We start from the raw sequence: 21267 nt of genomic DNA, 5'->3' as shown, positions 1-21267 counted from the left end.
ATGAAGCGATCGTTAGGAATTGAGAAAATAATGCTAAGAAAGTTTCTGCAAGGAAAATAAATGAGTATAAATGTTTTGTGAAATTTAGATTCAGATAAGATTTCGCTCGTAAACAGCCGTAGGGATTAGGGCCTCCCAGAATCCACTGTGAATAGAATTTCATAAGATTAAACCCAGAAGGAACTTTGAAACCATCATTTCAGTTCTCTTGCTTTATAGATGAAGGAATCGGGTCACCCACGGAGCAGCGGTGTGGCTGGGCCATTCAGCTGGTGCCCAGTCCTTTTCTCACGGTGACACTTGAGGAATTAATCCTGTGGGCCTATGCTCTGTATCTTATTTTTTAATATATGCTGTTTAGTGTGATTGAGGGTTTCCTGTTGAAGCCTTCCAAGGAGGATGCCATGTCTTTGTAAGAGGTCTCGGGTGCCTCCCTTTCACGTGTAAGAGGAAGAGGCTCTGCTCTTCTCCCCTGGGTCCATGTAAAGCTGAGCTGCAAGTGTTCTTAGTTTTAAAATGACAGAACCAAAGGAAGTCCCTGGTGCAGTTCTTCGTATATTTAATTCCATGAAATCTAAGTGAGTGTCAAAGTGCTTGTCTATTGGAAAGGACTCCCTGTTGGCCCGGGAGAAGGCCCTGTCTGAGCAGTAGTTGCAGCGGACAGCTTTTGTTAGTAAATGACTGGATTTAATGTGCATTCATTCACTTTTCCTTTTGCCAGAATTTCTTTTGTCCAAGGACAGAAACGTTGTACACTTGCAGAAACATGTAGATTACACTGCAGAGTCCTTCTGTCATTTCTCCCTTTGGTATCGGCTTTTTTCTGTGATGGGCTCCCCTTAATCCATTTGTGAGGGTGTCGCTGGGGAGGAGGGCTGACACACAGAAAAGGAATTTGTAAAGAGACGGTACTTGGATTTTGTCTTAAAAGTGCAGAATAACTGTTCAAGATTATACGTAGTATGTTTTATTAAAAAACAGACAACCACAAAAGACACTGTAAAGAGGATTTCTGCTCCTTTGTTTTCCACAAAGGGCTTGAGGGCCGTCTGCTTATTACTGACAAGTTTTGAATGAACTTCAGTTTTAGCACTGATTTATGGTTACTTGGGATTTTCATTCCAGGCATAGTTGTTACAACTCCAGTCATCAGACGCAGCTTGTTTTGCTGATGGTGTGCAACCCGTCACAGTGTGGAAAAGGAGACATTTTACAGGCTGGGATAAAAGGCATTTTAGGCACATGTAATTCAGATAGTTGTTATTTTGCAGCTTACGTGACTCTGTGCTTTATAACGCTTTTCAGTTAAAATGGAGAAGCAGGCTTTTAACTTTGGTTTTCCTTTCCAAGTATAAAATTAATCTATGTGAAAAGTACGATATGTGATCTTAGAGAGGAGGCGGCTCTTTCCGGACTTAGTGATAATTTGTCAGAAAATGTGGAGGCACTGTGTACCTGGTGCCCCGTGTTGGGTTCTGCTTGGTCCCTGCCAGCTTGCTGAGGGCATTGTGAAGGCAGTGGGCATTCCACATGGGTATGTAGCTCGGTGACGTAACTGAATTTCACAGAAGGGCAGTGACTTGTCTGAAGTCACTTGGCCGGCCCCAGCACGGCCAGCCTTGGCATCCAGGCCGGTGTTGTTGCTCCCAGGATAGCAGTCCTCTCAGGGGTGGGCGAGGGGTGGGTGTATCCCTCAGGACTTACAAGATGCAAAACTGTTTTCCCGTTTTTTTCATCTTTCTCAATTTTCCTGATTGTAGCCAGGACTATGAATAAATGGATTTTATGCTAACTTTTTTTTCCTCTTTTTCTTTTTCAGTTCAAATTAAGGAAAGCCTCCCTCCTGCTTCTTTCTGCAAGCAGCATCTCATTGTGCAAGAGCTCAGTCATGCAGCCGCCGCCCCAGGCCGTCCCTTCTGGCGTGGTCGGGCCGCCTCCGTCCGGGAGTCCTCAGACCATGTTCTGGTCTAACAGCCCTTACAGGAGACAGGCTGGCAGTCACACTCCGATGGCCCCGATAACCTGCCCACTGCAGCCAGTGACAGATCCTTTTGCTTTCAGTCGACAGGCTCTCCAGAGTACATCGCTGGGCAGTTCGTCTAAAAGCAGCCCGCCCATTTTGCAAGGCCCACCCCCGCCATCATCCCTGCAGCGTGCTGGTCTGCCCGTGCCTCACACAAACACTGGGGACAGCTCCCAAGGGCCCTGCGAACCTCTGCCAGGGCCTCCGGTGCAGCCCAGGGCAGACGCCAGCCCATTTCCTGGGGCGCCGATGCCCTCGGCCTCACATGGGCCCGAGACGAACAGGAGTGCCAAGGCTCCCGGCCCAGAGCCTGAGCTCCCGAACCCGCCGTACCCTCCGCAGTACATTCCAGCAGTGGGGTCCAGTGGCTCTCGCGGGGGCCTTCTGCAGGGGCACGTGCCTCGGCCTGACAGACCCCTGAGCCGGCCGAGCCCCCCCGACAGCGCCGCACCCCCAGCAGCACTCCCGCTCCCCCCTCAGCCCTGCCAGCAAGTGCCTGGGCAGTGGGGGCCGGGGCAGGGAGGCCCACGGGCCCCGGGTCAGCAGTACTGGCCTGGCCCAGAGGGACCCCCGCAGATCCCAGGGCCCCATGCCTCCAGTGTCACCCACTTTCCCCCTCTGTCCAGCCTGCATCAGCATCCTGGCCACGAGCAGCTCGGCCCCCCGGCATCCTTACCAGGACCCTCGGCCAGTGACGGAAGAAACGAGGCCGTCTGCCTGCCCAGTGGAGACCACTCAGCAAATAGCTTTGATCCAGAGAGCGCGTTCAGGCAAAATTCCAAAGTTGGAAATGCTCGGGCAAACCAGGAGCTCAGGTCGAGTCCTGGAGTGAACAGAGAGCAGCTGTCGGGCCTGGCTGCCGTTAGCCCGCTCGCTCAGGGAAACGGCCTGGAAGGCCACTCGCGCTGCTCGCCGGGGGCCGGGGGCGCCTGGACCCCACTGGAGGCGGGCTCGGGCGCACTCGCAATGTTTTTCAAAGGAGGAGAGACAGAGAACGAAGAGAACCTCTCGTTGGAAACAGCGGGCTCTGCCGGGCAGGCCGATGTGGACGGTATCTGCCTCAGCCAGCTTCCCGCACATGTGGGCGCAGGAGGCGCTCACCAGGCCTTTCCCAGAGGCTCCAGCAGTGAGCCCACGCAGCTGGGGGGAGAGCCACAGCCTTACTTCCCTCAGTCTGCAGGTAGCCCTCACGAGAAAGCAGCCTCTAAGGTGGCCACCGTGGATGTGTGGGCGGACACGGCCCGTGCAGGGGCTCAGTACGAGAATGTTGAGAACCTGGAGTTCGTTCAGAACCAGGAAGTTCTGCCGAGCGAGCCCCTCAGCATGGATCCTTCCTCCCCAGGCGATCCGCTCAGGTGCGGGCCCCTTCCTGGCCCAGCTGGCCCCAGGCTCGGTGCGGTGGGCCCTGTGGGAGGCGGGGGCCCGAATCTCGAGGCCCTGGATATGACAGCGCGCCCTGCACGGTCTGACAGCGTGTCGTCCGGTTATAGCGGCAAGAGCCACCGGGGCCTTCCAGGTGCCAGGCTCCGCGACTCGGGTACCTTCATTCAACAGGAAGTGGGAAGACCTGAGGATGAGTCTCCAGGGAGGTTTTTTAAGCAGATCGATTCTTCTCCTGTCGGCGGCGAGACAGACGAGACCAGCAGCCAGAACTACCTCGGCAGCCTGTCCCAGCCCTCGACCCCAAGCCCCCCAAAACCTACGGGGGTATTTCAGACGAGTGCAAACAGTTCTTTTGAACCCGTGAAATCACACTTGGTTGGAGTAAAGCCCGTTGAGGCAGATCGCGCCAATGTGGTGGGAGAGGTGAGGGGGCCTAGTGCCCGCCAGCAGCACAGGGCCGCCGCTGCCACGCCTGATGCCGCCCCTGGCAACCTGGAGCAGCCCCCCGACAACATGGAGACCCTCTTCCCACCGCAGCGCTGTGTGCCACCTCTCGCCACCCCCCTGGAGGCCGGACGTGGGCTTCTGCAGGCCACGGGGCCACCCTTGGAAACGGTGCTGCCAACACCTGAGAAGAGGCCCTCGACCAGGGTGCAGGGGCCTGTGAAGTGTGAGAGCCCCGCAACGACCCTGTGGGCACAGAACGAGCTCCCAGATTTTGGGGGCAATGTCCTTCTGGCCCCAGCGGCTCCCGCGCTTCACGTGCCAGTGAAACCTCAGCCGTCCGAAGTGATCCAGCCCCCAGACGAGGGGGCAGCACGGCAGGTGGGCTCTGGCGGTCAGAGTGGGGATGGCCTTGGCGCTTCTGAGAACCTGGAGAACCCTCCACAGCTTGGCGAAGAGGAGGCCCTCCCGCCACAGGCTGGCCCCAGCTATGCCAGCCTGCTGTCCTCCCCACCCGCTGAGTCTTTGCAGAATCAGCCCATCTTGATCGCCCAGCCCGATCAAAGCTATAGTCTGGCTCAGCCTGTTAACGTTTCTCTGTCCTTACCAAATCCTAACGAGAAGGCTCCATCCTGGAGAGACTCTTTGGTGGGAGATAAGCCCATAGTCAGCGGCCGGGCTGCCGGGGGTGATACTGGAGAGAATGTGCCTTTGTCTGGGATGCCAGCTAGCGCTCTCATCTGCTCGCCTCTGCCTAACCATCTGGCTCAGAGTCCTTTTCCACAAGTTTCTGGTACCTGTGACATGGTTTCTAATCAAGCTGCTAATTTGCTGGTTCAACCGCACTCTCATCCAAATGCCTTGCTTCCAGAAGGTCAGAAGGTCCACAACGCAGAGAGTGTGCCTCCTGAGGAGGTGCCCAGTCCTGCGGGGGGTGCAGGCCTGGTGTTAGTGCCGCCTGCAAGCAGCACCTCCCTGCCTGACAACAGCAAGCCAGGCCTCTGTGGCAGGCGGGACGGAGCTTCGGGAGCCCTGGACTTCATGTTTGGTAGGACTTTGGAAAATCCTGCAGGAGTGTACAGCCTGGCCCACGTGGATGGCCCAGCCTCTGTTCAGCAGCCCGCTGCCAGTCGTCGGCCGCCTGGGCCTGGGGCGAACACCCCGGACCGTTTCTATCAGCAGGTGATGAAAGAGGCTCATGACCAGCCTGGTGCAGAGAGAGCCCAGCAGGAGCTGGCACTCCCACTGCCTGCTCCACAGGGGCCCAGAGCAGTGCTTCCGGAGCCGTCAAACCCGGGGAGTCCCCCGGTGCAAGCACAGCCTACAGACCCGGCCTGGCCCACAAGCCCAGCTCCTGCTGACGCGGGTCAGCAGCTGCTGCCCCGGCCGCCTCGGTCCTCCAGCGCCTCTGTTGTGTCCACCAGCTCGGGCCAGGCGGCCCCACGGCCCGACCAGCAGTGGCTGCAGCCCCCGCCTCCCGACCTGGCTTCCTACTTCTACTACAGGCCTCTGTATGACGGCTACCAGCCCCCGTACCCGTACTCCGCATACCCGCCGGACCCTGGCCCAGCCCCCCACTATTACCAGGTAGGGCCACGCTCGTGCACAGCTGAGCGCTCTGACCAGAGACCTCTTTCTCGTGTCCTGCTCCGGGGCAGGGTTCTGTGGTCAGTCCTGAGGGGACCCATGGTCCCCCTGCTGGCACACGCCTCTTCACGAGCTTCCTGAGAAGGGTGTTCCCTATCGCAGCTCATTCTGCGGACCACAGCCCTTCTCCTGGAGGGCCGTGCTGCACACGGACATGTTTTAGTTGGGGAGAAGCACTGCTTCATTTTGCTGTAGCACAGCATGCTCCAGCTTACGTGAGAAAGGGCCCTCACTTCCTGTCCCGCCCACTGGCTTGCCGCAGAGCCTGAGTTCTGGGTGGCACATTTTGGGAAACTGGAATAGCTTCTTGAAGCTTCTTTCTGGTTTTAACATCAAAAACTTACATGAGAAGCAACAGGAAAACTTTAGTCTTTTAAAGCCCTCCTTTAGGATAAAATTGTTTAGGGTAAGAAATTCGGTTTGGGATGTAGCGCGGGTGGAACAGTTAAGAGCAGTGGCGCTGTGCACACTTCAGGACCTGGTCGTGGCAGAGGGGGCCGCTGTGCTGCGCAGGGGATCTTTTCTCACCTCTCTTTGCGGTGAGCCAGGCCCACGAGTGCTGTTTAGGTTCCGTTTAATCCTGCTTTAGCGTGATCCACGTGGACACACCTTTGATGGTCTGCTTGTTACCATCTCATGTCCTGGCCCAGCATTGCCACAGTCTGCAGAGGCAGAAGGATTGTGGACCGGGAGTTTGGAGCCCCTTGCCTGACGTGGGTGTGGACCCCACACTGGAGGCCCCAAAGTCAGAAGCAGCTGAGGGAGCAGAGCTGTGGTGGGCTGGGGGCCGCCTGGGGGTGGGGCGGCCTGAGGGCCTTCAAGAATCTCCGTACGCATGGGAATGAGTTACACGCCTAACCCCGAGACCTGGGAATCTGAGAGCCAGGAGGAGCCCCAGAGACTTATTTCCATGGAAGGACCATCCTCTGCAGGAGCCCCGGGTGGGCCGGCAAAGTGTGGAGGGGCCCGAGTCCCAGCCAGCTCCCGGCACTGCTGTGGGGGGGGGCCCAGGCCCCAGCGGGGGTCAAGGGTAAGTCCACGCTGCGTGCTGTCTCATTCTCTACCAGCTCTTGACAGAATCAGGCCCTGAGACAGGAAGGACAGGTCTGGCTCGTGCCCGGATCACCCGTCTCTGCGTCAGGTTCCAGCATGGCCGTAGGGCCACAGGGCTGCTACATCTGGAAGGGGCTGAAAGCCTCGTGAGGCTAGAGCGTGGTCCTCTTTTTGGGGTTGTCTGTGCCCCAGGACCCAATCCCAGGGGACCCAGATTGTTTTGCTTGCTTGAATTGGTGCCCGAGATGGGACCCCAGGTTGTGGGCTCCCAACACCTACTCAGGTGAGACCTCAGGAAGCAGAAGAGAGCCCTTGAGGCTCACCTGGGCATGGCCCGCTGCCGTACAGCCGTCTCCTGAGCCAGGCCAGGCCCTCTGCAGAGCCTCACCGGGGCCGTGAGGGCCATGCGAGGTGCTTGCGCAGGTGGCTCTTGGCATCTAGTGACCATGTCCTCCTTCCAACAGGACATCTATGGCCTCTATGACCCCAGGTACAGGCCCTGTGACAGCGCTGCCTACATGGATCCCTGCCGCTACCCCGAGCCCGAGCGGCCCAGCTCCCGGGCCAGTCACTGCTCTGACCGCCCGGCCGCCAGGTGATTCACGTTTGTGTTGCGGTGGTAGCTTAGTGGTTTGGAAGAGAGCATGTTTTTGGAGAATCATACAAGCTTGTTGAATGTGGGTTTGAGTTGCGTGGGTGCGGACAGATCATAGGATGCACGGCCACAGGCATGTCGGCAGCTGGACTTGGTCAAGCCAGACCCTGGGTGGGGCCACCCTCGAGCAGGGCTCCTCCCAGCCTGGGCAGTGGTCCTCTTGCTTGTGGTCACATGGCAGCTTTTAACCTGTGGAGGTTCTTCCCCACACTGGTTCCAGGCGCCCAGGCCAGGCACGCTCAGGCTGCGACATGGAGTGGTCTGTTGGCGGCAGCAGCCGCAAGCCTGGGCTGTCTGCCTGGCACTGCCTCCTGGGTCGGGAGGCCCCCAGCGAGCTCTCTTTTCGCTTCTCTGCCTGACTGAGTGCTTCTCAGTTTTGCAGTTACAGATGAGGCATTTCGAAAGATCCTCGGCGTCGCGCCTTCAGCTGAATAAAAATTTAAGCAGGTTACGGTCCTCCCACTCAGGGGCGTCCGTGGGTTAGGGTCCAGCCTCGCCACCTCCTGTGGTGCCTCCCGCACCCTGGCACCCTCAGAGGCGTCCGTGGGTTAAGGTCCAGCCTTGCTGCCTGCCGCGGTGCCTCCCGCACCCTGGCACCGTCAGAGGTGTCCGTGGGTTGGCCTTCAGCCTCGCCACCTGCCGTGGTGCCTCCCGCACCCTGGCACCCTCAGAGGCGTCCGTGGGTTAGGGTCCAGCCTCGCCACCTGCCATGGTGCCTCCTGCACCCTGGCACCCTCAGAGGCGTCCGTGGATTAGGGTCCAGCCTTGCTGCCTGCCGTGGTGCCTCCCACACCCTGGCACCTCGTCTTGCAGGGCCAGGTTTCTGCAAGACTGTGAGGCTCCTTCGGCTTGTGATGGGGAGAGAGTGGCGTGGGGGAAGGCCGTGTCCCCGACTGCCTCACAGGCTTACAGCTGCTCCTGCTGCTTCAAGGCCTTGGTCGCTCCTCTGGAGAGCGAGCTGGGCTGGTCCGGGTGGACCCATGTCCTTGGGGAGGGACGCGCTCAGCTTCAGACCCCTGAGCTCTGGGCGCTCAGTGGGAGACTGTGCCCATCTGTCCCCTGGGAGGTGAGGCTGGCGTCACAGTGGGCGCTCTGATCTGGGAGCGCAGCAGGCAGGTGTTTTCTGGAAGCCCTGAGAGGCGAGGGAGGACAGAGCAGGGCACGCCTCGCCCCTCCTTGTCTCCTCTCCAGCCTTCGGGTTAGCGCGAGGGGCCCGTGAGAGCTGTGGGCTGTTGCGGTGACTGAGCAGAGGCAGGCCTGGCTGCCTGGCAGGGGTTTGAGGCCCGGCCTGTGGTGTCCAGGTCCCCTTTGCATCCTCACCACGCCCTCCTCCCCGTGTGTGCACGTGTGCAGACACGCATGCAGGCCTGTGTGCACGTGTTGAGCATCCCTGTGTCGTGCTCATGCTGGGTGGTCATGACCTGGGGGAGCTGCTGGAGGGAAGAGAGTGCCCTGGGTGTCCATGTGGAGTCCTTGCTGCTGGGCGACAGGGCTGGGCGAGCAGCACGGTGGCCGTGCCCCGCCCCATCCCGCTCAGGGCGCATCTCTGGACCCCCGTGTTGGGGCCGGCGGCGCCCGAGTGCTGCCCCAGGACCCCCAGTCAGCGGGTGCTGTTCCTGCGGTGGGGGGAGGGGGACGTTCTTCAAGGGCAGCTGCACCCCGGAGTGAGCCATTTCCAGGGGTTTGCAGTCACAGTTTAAAAACAGAAGTGCTGTTGAGTCCTTCCAAGGGTCTTCCTGACCCGGCGGGCCCGGGCCCGCCCGTCCTGCAGTAAGCGGCAGCAGCGCTGGGCCCTGAGCTGGAACGGGTGCGGGCCTCCTCCCCTTTGGGGGGCACACAGTCACAGCCGGGGGGAGGGTGTCACAATCGTCGCTAGCTTGGTTTCCGCAGCTCAGTGCTTTTCATTTCTGCTGAGCATGATCCCAGAACCGGGAGAGCCTGCTTCAGCGTTGGCGTCGACGGGATGGACTCTTGAGCGCACGGGAAAGCGTCGGCTCTCTTTTGCTGAACGGCACTTCCTGAGCTGCTCCAACAGATAGATGTCAGTTCGCTCTGTGGTAGGGAGTCCTGTAATCTCACTGTCGTCACTGGCTCGGGTCTCCTGATGGGAGTTTTCCCACAGCCAAGGTGCCGTGATGAGTGCCTGTGGCTCTGGGTGTGGGCTGGAATCTAGTCACACGTTAAGAAGCAGTGCCTCTTGTTTTTTAACAGTCCTGCGTGTGTGTGTGTGTTTTTCAGGCAAGCGTATCCCGAAGGTTACTATAATTCCAAAAGCGGATGGAGCAGTCAGAGTGATTACTATGCAGGTTGCTATTCCAGCCAGTACGATTACAGAGGTGCGTTCAGAAACTGTCACAGGCTTACTGCAGCAGACGCGCGTTCAGACCTTGGTGCAGCCAGGCACAGGTGGCGGCATGGTGGACTTTCTCAGGAAACTTTTCCTTTTTATCAGTCGTGTGATTTTATCTAATAGCCAAAGTAGCCGAAAGTAATTTGCATCTAGAAATAATTATATTGCTACTGTTCATTGATAACTATCACTCAAGTCATAGTAGTGTATTTTTATCACGTTGATAGATTTCTTTGCCTTTTTAGCAAAGTATAATTCTTGGTGGTACTAGAGTATGTGGCTTGTCCTTACATGGCTGTTAAAATCGACTGAAATAAAATGAGGGGCCAGCTGCTCCCTGCACCAGTCATATGTGATGTGCCCGGGGGCTGCGTTTGACAGGAGCCCTTGGGTCGGACAGAGCAGCCACAGGCGGCCTGTGCCCCTCCCCTTCAGGCGCCGCCGCCGTCAGGCGGGGTGTGCGTCTTGGCGAGCATCCCCTGAGCAGCCCTTCTGGGCCCCCTGCCTAGCCATGGCCAGAAGCAGGGTCCCGACCTGCAGCCGACAGCCCAGCACTGCCACCTACTTCCCCATCTTCTGGGGCTCCACCTCCACTTTGTATTTGCACTGCTTTACGCATAATTCTGCACGTGCTTGCCCAAAACGGTATGTCTGGATTGTTTATGACGTTGATTTTGGGAAAATAATCTTTCAGTTTGAGAGTATTTTTAGATTTTCAATTGAGATATAGTTGATTCAGTGTTGTGCCTGATGCCTACTGTACCCAAAGCGGCTTAGTTATATACATCTGTTGGTTCTTTTTAAGTATTTCCCATTGGGGTTTGCTTCAGATCGGATACAGTTCCATGTACTGTGCAATAGGGCCTTGTCTATCCCTTGAGAGTATTTCTTAAAGCTCTTTGGACCACATTAGAGAAGAGAGATGAATGACCTTTTTTAATCACGTGTTGAGTTTAGCCAGTGGGCTTTGAGGAAGACACACCGGATCCTCTCGTGCCTCAAGTTCATGATCCCCAGGGTCGTGCTGCTTTTCGGGTGGAGAGTTTGGTTCCTCTCGGAGGCTAGGAGCATCCTTCAGTCCTGGGATGGCCTGTTTTCTCCAGTGGCAGCCAGGGGAATGTCTTTTTCACATTGTACTAACCTGGGGATCTCTCATTGTAGACCCAGGTCGCTGGGATCGGCTCTACTACAGCTCTCGGTTCAGGGATCCCCGTTCCTACGACCGGAGGTACTGGTACGATGCGGAGTACGACTCGTGCAGGAAGGAGAGCTATGCCTGTGGTGACAGGTGGGCAGAACAGACTCCAACACGGAGGGTGGGCCGTGAGTCAGCCGGGCCTTTGCTCTCGGATCCTGCCGTCCGCTCGAGAGCTGCGGTCGCGTCTGGCTCCCAGGCACCCGCCGCTGTCAGAGGAGGGTGAACTGGAGGTTCTTTCTTCGGGTTTTTGGAGGGGAACTGACCTTAGAACAGCGCCGGGAGTCAGTTCAGCCTCTTCGCGGGTCCATGAGAGGTGTGACTGCCTTGGAATGGACCCCCAGCCTGTGTCTCTTGGTCTCAGGCAGGGCCTGAACTTGGCCTTGGGTGCGGTGACCCCGCTACAGTGTGGGCTCTGGCGAGTGTCATTCCTGGGGTCAAGACCCTGGGCGCCTCAGCCGTGTGCAACATAGGAGCCTTGCCTCTGCCTGCCGCCTCCTCCAGGCCCGAGAAATACGACGACCGCTACAGGTACGACCCCCGCTTCACCGGGAGCTTTGACGATGAGCCCGAGCCACCCCGGGACCCTTACGGGGAGGAGGCAGACCGGCGCAGCGAGCACAGCGAGCACTCTGCACGGAGCCTGCGCAGTGCGCCCAGCCTGCAGAGCCGCCGCAGCAGCTTCAGCGCCCACTCCCAACAGGTAGGCGGGGGCGGGCTTCAGGGCCACCTTGGGTCACGGGGGCAGCGAAGGGGCTTCACCTGTCCGCTTTGTGCTCCCAAAGAGTCAGGTGTACCGGAGTCACAACGTGCCCTCCGGGTCCTACGAGGTGCCCCCGCCGCCGGGCTCCTTCCATGGCGATTACGCCTACGGCCCCTACGGGAGCGACTTCCACGGCGCGCCAGGCTTCCCAGAGTACGGCTACCCCACCGAGGCCAGCTGGCCCTCCGTGGAGCAAGGTGTGTGTGGCGAGGCCCCGGGTGCACACGGCACAGAGGGGCCCAGGAGCTCCTGGGATCAGTGTTTGTGCCCGCGGTGAGAGAGGGGCTGAGTTACGACCCGGGGAAACTGGTGATGCTCAGGCCTGGGCTTCCCTGCCATGCAAGGGCGCTGTGCCCAGCGCGCCCGTCCTGAGGGGCGACTCTCGCCACGCTATGCCGCTTGCGTCCCTGGGGCTGCAGTTTGGTCCACAGGCCTGGGAGCTGCTGGCCTGTCCGTGACATCCACTTCAGCGCAGCGCTGCCTTCAGGCTTCCTGCCCAGTTCAGCTCCCCACGTGGAGGGACAGCACCCCCCCAATACCCCCACCAAGGCTGGCCGCACGTGTGCGTGGCTCTTAGAGGAAGCCTAGTTCTCCTTGAAAAGCTCCTGACCATTTCCTTATCGCACGCGCTGCGCCTCAGTGCTCCTTTGAGATACTTGATCACGTGCTGTTTCTTGGGAAACTGTACAAGTATGTGAAGTTTGAGAACAAACAGTGTAAGAGGTAACTGGTGGACTTTCTTGAATGTTCTGTGCTTGGAGGACTCCCTCCCTGCTTGCCTGCGGTGTCCCACTCTCGGTCGTTGCCTCGCTGCACCGATGCTGCTCTAAGGTCGCAGCTGTGAGGAGCGCGTGGGGGCCACCTGAGCAGGCTTCTGTTTTAACAACACAGTGCGTCCTGATGGCTTTTAAAGGAACCTTTTCATTTTAGAGGAGAAACTCCTCGTTTTTAATGATTTGTGTGACCCACACATAAGTTCTCCTTTTAAATGGGATATTTAATAGTTGAAAGTCAGTTATCTGGATAGTCTGTGGTTCCGGCTGTCTGAGTGCCTTAAAAGTCCGAGCCGTTGACCTAGTTGGGAAGCGTTAAGCAGTGGCAAGCTGGTGGCTCGCTCTCTTGATCCCCGTGTAGCTCCGTCGAGACCCTCTTCTCCCGAGAAGTTCTCGGTGCCTCACGTCTGTGCCAGGTTTGGTCCTGGGGGCCAGCTCATCAAAGTGATTCCAAACCTGCCTTCAGAAGGACAGCCTGCACTGGTTGAAATTCACAGCATGGAGGTAATTCCGTGGGGAGTGGTTCCGTGTCATCATTCAGCGCCCCCCACCCCGAAAACCTGCTTTACAGCCTGTCATCTTCACCTTTCGTGTCGCTGCCTGAAAAGGCCATCTTAGGAGATGGTATTCTGGTTCTGTTCTGTCGTCTATGTTTCCTCCCAGAAGTCAGTATTTTGTTAGTAAGAATTTTGGGGGGTTTTGTGGTTCATTCCCTGGGTCGGGAAGATCCCCTGGAGAAGGAAACGGCAGCCCACTCCAGTATTCTTGCCTGGAGAATCCCATGGACGGAGGAACCTGGTGGGCTACAGCCCACGGGGTCGCACAGAGTCGGGCACGACTGAGCGACTTCACTTTTTCACTTTTGTGTTAGACTTGGTATTATCTTGTGTTCATTTTTTGTTGTTGTTTGATTTTCTGATTTTGAAGGGAAGGCTCTATAAAAGCTCGTTTTACCGGTGATCTGGAGAGTGGGCAGAGGTGCTTCATGACCTCGGGGGCTAGTGTGGGGCACTCCAGCCTGGCAGGCCTCTTCCATCATGTGTATCCAGGCCCTGCGTCAAGAGTCTGGGCAGGAGGAAGGGGTCTCACTGCTTAAGTAAAGTTTGGAAGTCACTGCCGTAGAGCTGGCTTGCCCACGCTCAGTGATAGAGGTGCTGCCCCCATGGGGGGACAGCCCGTCCCCAGGACGGTGTCCGTAGCTCTGTCTGCCAATGTGGCCAGCAGACATGGGCTGGGCCGGGCGGTGCTGTGCCGCCCCCATGAACCGCTCTCCCCATCCCTCTCCTGTCCCTGCCTAGACCTTGCTGCAGCACACTCCGGAGCAGGAGGAGATGCGGGCCTTCCCAGGACCTCTCGGCAAGTACGTGCCCACAGAAGCGTTCTCGGCGCCCGTCCGCTGGCCGTGCTGAGCACAGCCTGGCAGGCGCAGCGGCTGCTGTTCACCGAGTGTGTGTTCTTTTTGCAGAGATGACACCCATAAAGTGGATGTTATTAATTTTGCACAGAACAAGGCTACAAAGTGTTTGCAGAATGAAAACTTAATAGACAAAGAGTCTGCGAGTCTCCTCTGGAGCTTTATCGTCCTGCTGTGCAGGCAGAACGGGGTGCGTGTCTCCCCTCCTAGAGCATCCCTTCTCGTCGGCTCTAGTCCAGGGGTCCTTGGCCACCAGGAAGGTCAGGCAGGATTTCTGGGCCAGGCGTTCCCGTCCAGGGCGTCCCCCAGGAAGCAGGAGTCCAGCAAGGGCGCGTGGTTTGGGGTAAAGGGAGGTTTGGCCTCCCCGTTGTTGGCCTGCCCAGCATGTGCCGTGTGCCGTGTTGCTCCCAGCGAGGGGGGAGCAGCTCTGCGCCCGAGTTGGTGTGACGGCCCCTCCCTAACCAAGGCTGGGATGGTCTTGCCCCCTCGGAGGGTCTGTCTTTGGTTGAGCCTGCTCTCCCTCCTGGCCCTCGCAGACCGTGGTGGGCACAGACATTGCAGAGCTCTTGTTACGAGACCACCGAACCGTTTGGCTTCCTGGGAAGTCGCCGAATGAGGCCAACCTGATCGATTTCACCAACGAGGCCATGGAGCAGGTGGAGGAGGAGGAGTCCGGTGAGGCCCAGCTCTCGTTCCTCACGGACAGTCAGGCCGCCAGCACCGTCGAGAAGGACACGGAGCGGTTCCGGGAGCTGCTGCTCTACGGCCGCAAGAAGGTGAGTGACCCGCGCTGGCGTGTCGTCTCTGAAGGTGCGAACGGTGGCTTATCCTGAGCGCTGCTTGTGGTCAGAGCTGCTGGTTCCGTGTTGAGTCACTCGGCAGATGAGCAGGCTTGAGCCTGGGCTGTGCCCCTGCTGAGTGTGGTGTGGCTCGGGGTGAACACGTGCACAGGACAACATCCGCGTGTCCTGATGCAGTTGGGGGGACCGCACCATCGCTGCTGTGAGCGGGCGGGCTCCGCACTAGAGTGGAGCGGCGCCATGGGGACACACCCTGCGCTGGCTCCGTGCGGGCACCAGGCAGTGCAGACCGGGGTCCCAGTGGAACGCTTAGTACAGTAAGGAAATGATCTTGACATGGGCAGCTTACAGCTGATGGAAATCCCCTAACCTGTTCATGTAATTACTGTTTGTCTCTATTAAAACCTTTTTGCCTCTTGGTCAGAAGTTTTCTGAATTGAGGCCCAGGTTATTTGCAGAAGGGGGCCTGCTGGTGCCGGGCAGATGCCCAGGGCTAGGGGTCATTCTGGGCCTGGGGAGTCAGCAGCCTCGAGGCCTCGGTCACAGCGGAGGGGACAGCAGTGCTGCTGCCCCACTGGCCTGGTCCCGACAGTGTGTGTGCCCTGGGCCGATGCTTTCAAAGCAGGGCGCCTCGACAGCCTCCTGCAGGGGCTGCGACTGGGGGGAGGCGTGGAGCCCAGCTTCTCTGCGCCTCCGAGCGGGGCACGTGTCTCGCGGCCTCCCGTCCGCTTGGTTTTTCACCTGCAGTTGCACCCTCTGCTCGCTCCCCACGGCGCACGCGCCAGGGCCCCTGGCCTTCTCAGGGTTGAGACACACTCGCTATGCTTTGCAGGACGCCTTAGAGTCTGCGATGAAGAGCGGCTTGTGGGGTCACGCCTTGTTACTCGCCAGTAAGATGGACAGCCGGACACACGCCAGAGTCATGACTAGGTGAGGAGTCCTGCCGTGGCGCAGCTGTGGGCGTGCCTGTAGGCCAGGGCCCGGCCTCCTGCCGTCTGGGGAGCCCACAGGCCCGAGCTCCTGGCGGAGGAAGCTGGGGAGGCCCGTCTGCCACATCTGGCTGCAGGTTGCCTGGGCCCTCCTCCTAGGGTGGTGTGGCTAAGGGATTTAACTGTTTCTGTCGACTGCAGAGTTTAATTCTATAAAATCTCAGTGAATCCTGTAGTCTCTCTCTACTGCAGCCTTTCAAAAACTCTGGTGTGTGTGTTTGGCCCAGGTCAAGCATCAGGCCAGTCACCAGATGGGCGGAGGTGAGACCAGGCTTATTCTGTGTCTTGTTGGCTGAACTGGCTGAGCTTTCTCTTTTCACGTCCGCTCAGGTTCGCCAACAGCCTTCCGATAAACGACCCCCTGCAGACTGTCTACCAGCTGATGTCAGGGCGGATGCCGGCCGCGTCCACGGTCAGTGGGTCCTGACGGCGCCTCAGTTCGGCCTCTGCGCAGAGCCCACTCCCACGCTGCCGTCCCGTGCCTGCTTCCTCCTCACACCCGCGTGCCCGAGCCCTGCAGAGCTGGGTGTCCTGTGGCTGAGGGTTCTCTGCTTGCTTCTGGTTTCAGTGCTGTGGGGATGAGAAGTGGGGAGACTGGCGGCCACACCTGGCCATGATCTTGTCCAACCTGAGCAGCAACGTGGACGTGGAGTCTCGAGCCGTGGCCGCGATGGGCGACACCCTGGGTAGGTCGCGGAGGGCCCCTGGCCTTGGTGCTCCAGCCCGAGACTGTCTCTCCGTCTGGGGCGTCTATGTGTCCCTGGGAGCGCGGTGCTGTCCCGGAGCCCGAGCCCGCCTGCTTTCTCTCCCCTCAGCCTCCAAAGGGCTCCTCGACGCCGCGCACTTTTGCTACCTCATGGCCCAGGTCGGATTTGGGGTGTACACCAAAAAGACCACAAAGCTCGTCTTAATTGGGTCAAACCACAGGTAAGGGACATGTCAGCGTAGTGGTGCCCGCGTCCCTTAGGAGGGACAAGGCCCCCGCAGCTGAGGGAGCTGCACTCGTGGTGCCTTGTGTGCTGGCGCTTCGGCTTCCGGGGGCCCGCTCTGGCGTGACACGATGCCTGTCCACAGTTTGCCATTCTCGAAGTTCGCGACCAACGAAGCGATCCAGAGGACAGAAGCCTATGAGTACGCGCAGTCCCTGGGGGCGCAGGCCTGCTCCCCTCCCAGCTTCCAGGTGGGCCCGGACTCCAGCGCGCTCCTGGGGGTGGGCCTGGGCAGTGTTCACAAGGCTGTAGCTGTTACGGGTTTTATTCAGAGAAACAAAAAGCGTGAAACGGGTTTGGAGATCTCGAGGAGGTCTTAACCAGTAACTCTCGGGAACGGAAGCCTGTCACGTTCAGAGTTCTGACTGTGGTTTGGTTCTCAGCATTCTTAAGTACTGAGAGCTTCCACTGTTTGGTTCCAAGTTCTTTCCTATCAGCTGTGGACAGTGTTCCGGGGAGGGTGGTACCTGACGGGACTGCGCGTGCGTGTGTGAAACGGCGTGGCATGTGGGTGCCAGCTGAGCAGGGTGAGCACCCTGGTGGGCTCCCCAGAGGCCGTCGTCACGGCACAGGCGTGGCGGCGCGCCATGCCCACTCCGTGGCTGGGAACGCTGACGGCTGTGTTCCGGGCGTGTGAGTTTCTCAGAAGCTTAGTTGTGTACTCTGATCTAAACTTGCTGGGGGAAGGGGCCTGGCTCTGCTGTGAGCAGGCGGGGCGGGGGGTGTGGAGAGTGCAGAGAAAGGACGGAAGGACCAGGGCAGGGGGCGGCCCCGGGCAGCTCAAGCACCGCTGAGCTCGTCTGTCTGTCTGTCTCAGGTGTTCAAGTTCATCTACTGCTGCCGCCTGGCCGAGATGGGGCTGGCCGCGCAGGCCTTCCACTACTGTGAGGCGATCGCCAGGAGTGTCCTGGCGCAGCCCCGCAGACACTCGCCGGTGCTGCTCCGCCAGCTGGTGCAGGTGACTCCCCCACCAGCCCAGGGGCCCTCGGGGGCCACACTCACGCGGCACTCAAAGCTCCCGACCGAGACGAGTCCTGCACACTCTTGGTGGGGAGCACCTCAGCACAGGGCCCTTGGGAGCTTTGGCGTGAGAAGGGCCCGCTTGCAGGAGGCCCACGTACCCGGGCACCCCAGCCTCGCAGTTGGCACCGGGGGCCTCTCTGGGCTGAGTCCTGGCTGTGGCCCCACAGCCCCAGCTTCCTGCTCCGTGAGACAGCACACGACGCCCTGCCAGCACCCGGCGTCCGCGTGTTCCTCTGCCTGGAGGTGGCACTGAACCCGTGCTCTTATGACAGGAGTTTTGCCAGGGAAGCTCTCAGAGTCACAGGAGCCACACAAACGGGCTGCCGAGCCCTCATCTCTGCCTCACGGCTCCAGCCGTTACCACGAGGCCAGGCTTGCTGTCCGCTCCCCCCACGGCCCCCCAGAGCGCGAGTGCGTCTAGGGTGGGGGCACCTCGGCGAGTAGAGTCCAGTGGAGGTGGGCTCAGGCCCCAGGATCTGTCCGGGGTTGTGGCCTCTACGGCCGTGTACGGGGTGCTGACATCCCAGGCCCTCTCCTCATGCATGCACAGTCCAGGACGGTCCCAGGTCCTCTCCTCACACGTACCCAGTCACGGATGGTCCAGCGAGTGCTACTCGGGTCCCCCTGGTGGAGGAAAGCTGCGTGTGCAGTCTGGCTTGTGTCCAGGCCCCAGCGGGTTTGGCGGGCGTCTTCTGTGGGAACAGAGCCTATATCTCCACGTTTCCAGGTCGCCTCCCAGTTGCGCCTCTTTGACCCTCAGCTGAAGGAGAAGCCGGAGGAGGAGGCGTCTGCGGAGCCCGCCTGGCTGGTCCAGCTGCAGCTCGTGGAGAGACGGGTCGAGGTGCGCTGGGTGTGAAGGGGGCCTCTGCGCACGCCGAGGGCTCCCGTGCTCAGGGCACCTCTGTCGAGGGTGGAGGGGCGGGGATCAGCGCCAGTCTCGGGGCACCTCTGTCGGGGGTGGAGGGGCGGGGGTCCGTGCCAGTGCTCGAGGCACCTCTGTCAGGGGTGGAGGGGCGGGGGGCGGCGCTAGTGCTCGGGGCACCTCTGTTGGGGGGCGGGGGGCGGCGTCCAGTGGGGAGACTCCTGAGGCCCTTCTCCCTCAGGAGGGTGCTGTGGCCTGGAGTCAGGACGGAGCCTGCCCCCAGCGCTGCCCCAGCTCGCCAAGCCCTGAGGTGGGGCCCCGTGATGGCCCGGGACCCACCCAGCCAGCGGGCCTGGGCGCCGACAACCCGCTGCTGGCCCCACCAGCGCCCAGCACTAAGCTCTTCAGCCAGGACGTGCGGCAGCTGCCCTCAGGTGCGCCCGCGGCCGCCTCCTGGTGCCGCCTCCCTCGATGACCCGGTCCCGTCCCAGGGCTGTGAAGGTTGGGCGGGGTGGGAGGGGCGTGAAGGCAGGGGTCTGTGCGGGGGCCGGATGGCCACCCGCTGGGCTCTCGGGGCTTCCTGTAGCCTCGAACCTGAGCCGTGCAGAGTGAGGCCCCATGATGCCCGGCAGCCTCAGCCTTCATGCTCAGATGGAGGGCTCCCGTCTCCCAGTAAACGAGGCGTGCCTGTGGAGTCCCTGCGGCGAGCACGTGGCCTCAGACCATCCCTTCTGCACCGTCTCCTGCAGCTCCTTTGGCGCTCCCCGCTGGCCCAGCGGCCATCCCCGCGCAGGTGCCCATGTTCCCTGTGCCGCTGCCGGCTCCTGTCGAGTTAGAGCCTGTGCACGGCCCCCCAGGGGCTGTACCTGGCTTTCAAGAGCCCTCTGGGCCTGACCCTGTGGCCCTGTATCCCGGACCTGGGGTGCCACCTCTCCAGGAGACGGACTGCCTGTTCCCGGAGGCCAGGAGCCAGGATGCAGGTGGGTCTGCAGAGAGGCTTTCCTGAGGGCAGAGTGGAGTGGGTTTGCTCTTCAAGGAGGTGCCTATGGGAGGAACCTAAGTCATCCCGACCGGGAGGAGGTGGGAGTGGGTGTCCCAGGGTGGGGGAAGCAGCCCTGTGACCCAGGGGACGCGCTGACCCTCCTCCTACAGGGCCACCTCTGGCCGTCTGTCCACCTGCACAACCTTGCTCTAAAGGGGAAGCTTCACCTTTACACGTTTAGAACAGCACAGTCCGGGTTTCTGAAGGCCACGTCGGGAGGCCTGGCATGTGGGGGAACTGTGCGTCCCCAGCGGCGGGCATGGCCATGGAGCTCACCTGCCCTGGGCGCCAGCACCAAGCTCACTGGAGCCGCGCTTCCCTTGGCAGGGGCGGTGCCGCAGGAGACGCCCGGCAGAAGCTCGCTTTCAGAGCCGGGAGAGGAGGAGTTTGGTGGGAACTTTGCTAATACGGTACTTGCCCACTTCGTTTTTGTTTGTATGCTGTTTGTTTTCTGTAAACCCCAGTGAGTAAGCACTTGAACTCTTCTTTCTTAAATTGTAAGTAGATCAGTAGCACTTAAATTTATGAGGTCATTTTTTGAGTTAACTTCATAAAGAGAAACCTTGAATCCTTAAAATATGAAGAACTATTGTAAACGTTAATAGGGAGAAAACTAATGGTATAAAGGAAGGTTTTTAAGGAGGAGAAATGGGCATCTATAATGAAACTGTCTTGTCAGTTTTAAGCTCTCTGAAATGGAGAATTCTCTGATGCCTGCATCTCTTTTAGGGTCTGTAAAACTTGTGGTGCTTTCCTTGAAGTTAAGAGTCATTGTATCAGACGCGTTTGACCTAAACAGCACCCTGTCTGTGTGCTGTGATCTCAGCAGCAAGGGTGGGAGAGTCGGTGGATCAACGCTTCTGTAGCCGTGTTCTGGAAGCTTCTTACAGATAGCCAGTTCTTTTTGGTGTCCTGGGAAACTCTCCTTGTGTGTTTTACCTTTAAAATATTCTGTCCCTGAGAAAATAAAAGTGACAGTTTAACTGTATTGAAACAGTTGTCTCAACCTGCGGGTGACCATCTTTCTAAACCAGTCTGCCTCTCACACCGCCCCGTCCTCGGTGCCCCCGTGTGTCCCCCAGGGCTCCTTCAGGACCTCGCCGGGTTCCGAGGCGCCGCCGCAGGCCCTGCAGCCACCTGCACCGCTGACGCCCGCGCCCGAAGTGCAGAGACCTGTCCAGGCCACCAAGAAGGAGAGCAAGGAGCCGAAGAAGGTGACTCACAGCCCCAGCCGGGCAGGGGACGGGTGCCTAGGCGAGGAGACCACGTGTGTGTGAAGATGGAGCCCAGCGTGTTCTGGAAGGGCAGCGTCTGTGCAGTGAAGTGTGTGTGGTGTATGTCTGTCTGTGTCCACGTGTGAACCACCAGCTCAGAGTGGGGGATGCTGCCCGCCCCGAGGCCCACGGGTCCAGGGCACCTGCAGCCGCTCGGAGGCTGGTGTTAGCACTGGCCTGCCCCCACCGCTCAGGTTGAAGCTCACGTGCAGGAGTGGCCCTCGCTGTGCAGCATGTCATCGTGGGCACACCACGCTTCTGTCGTCCTTTCCCCCAGGAACGGACGTTAGTTGCTTTTAGTTTGCGTTTATAAGGAATACAGCCACGTGAGTCTTGTCTGTGTCCTGTGGTGAATGCGCTTCTTTCTTGAGGGTATACGCCAGCATCATGGGACAGCTGTGTGTCCGGCTTTAGAGTGTGCTGCTGGACAGTCCTCCTCGCTGGTTTACCAGGTGGGCCTTCCGGCACCAAGCAGGCAAGAGCCCGGCCCCACGTCCCTGGGGCTGCATTCTCTGCCCTCGTGGCGGTGGCCCTCGTGCTGGGGTCAGTGACACTCTGATGAGTAATGACATGGCGCCCTTCCGAGTG

At 59.4% G+C, this 21267-nt stretch overlaps 1 protein-coding gene across 3 annotated transcripts in view; it reads left to right on the top strand.

Moving 5' to 3' along the window:
- Positions 1-21267, top strand: part of SEC16A (SEC16 homolog A, endoplasmic reticulum export factor) — a 29913-nt gene that overhangs the window by 1781 nt on the left and 6865 nt on the right. For all 3 annotated transcript variants that reach the window (XM_052647452.1, XM_052647451.1, XM_052647449.1), the window contains exons 2-22: positions 1820-5437; positions 7015-7145; positions 9444-9541; positions 10717-10843; positions 11255-11453; positions 11536-11710; positions 12648-12790; positions 13585-13646; positions 13752-13890; positions 14237-14476; positions 15333-15430; positions 15820-15901; positions 16058-16175; positions 16305-16416; positions 16564-16669; positions 17296-17436; positions 18229-18342; positions 18605-18797; positions 19113-19343; positions 19733-19815; positions 20488-20619. In XM_052647452.1, coding sequence (XP_052503412.1) covers positions 1889-5437; positions 7015-7145; positions 9444-9541; positions 10717-10843; positions 11255-11453; positions 11536-11710; positions 12648-12790; positions 13585-13646; positions 13752-13890; positions 14237-14476; positions 15333-15430; positions 15820-15901; positions 16058-16175; positions 16305-16416; positions 16564-16669; positions 17296-17436; positions 18229-18342; positions 18605-18797; positions 19113-19343; positions 19733-19815; positions 20488-20619 — 6273 coding nt within the window. In that variant the 5' untranslated portion in view covers positions 1820-1888. The remainder of the gene's footprint in view (positions 1-1819; positions 5438-7014; positions 7146-9443; positions 9542-10716; positions 10844-11254; positions 11454-11535; positions 11711-12647; positions 12791-13584; positions 13647-13751; positions 13891-14236; positions 14477-15332; positions 15431-15819; positions 15902-16057; positions 16176-16304; positions 16417-16563; positions 16670-17295; positions 17437-18228; positions 18343-18604; positions 18798-19112; positions 19344-19732; positions 19816-20487; positions 20620-21267) is intronic.

This window comes from Budorcas taxicolor, chromosome 11, assembly GCF_023091745.1.
Source record: "Budorcas taxicolor isolate Tak-1 chromosome 11, Takin1.1, whole genome shotgun sequence".
Classification (NCBI taxonomy): Eukaryota; Metazoa; Chordata; class Mammalia; order Artiodactyla; family Bovidae; genus Budorcas; species Budorcas taxicolor.
This window is presented reverse-complemented; position numbering and strand designations above follow the sequence as displayed.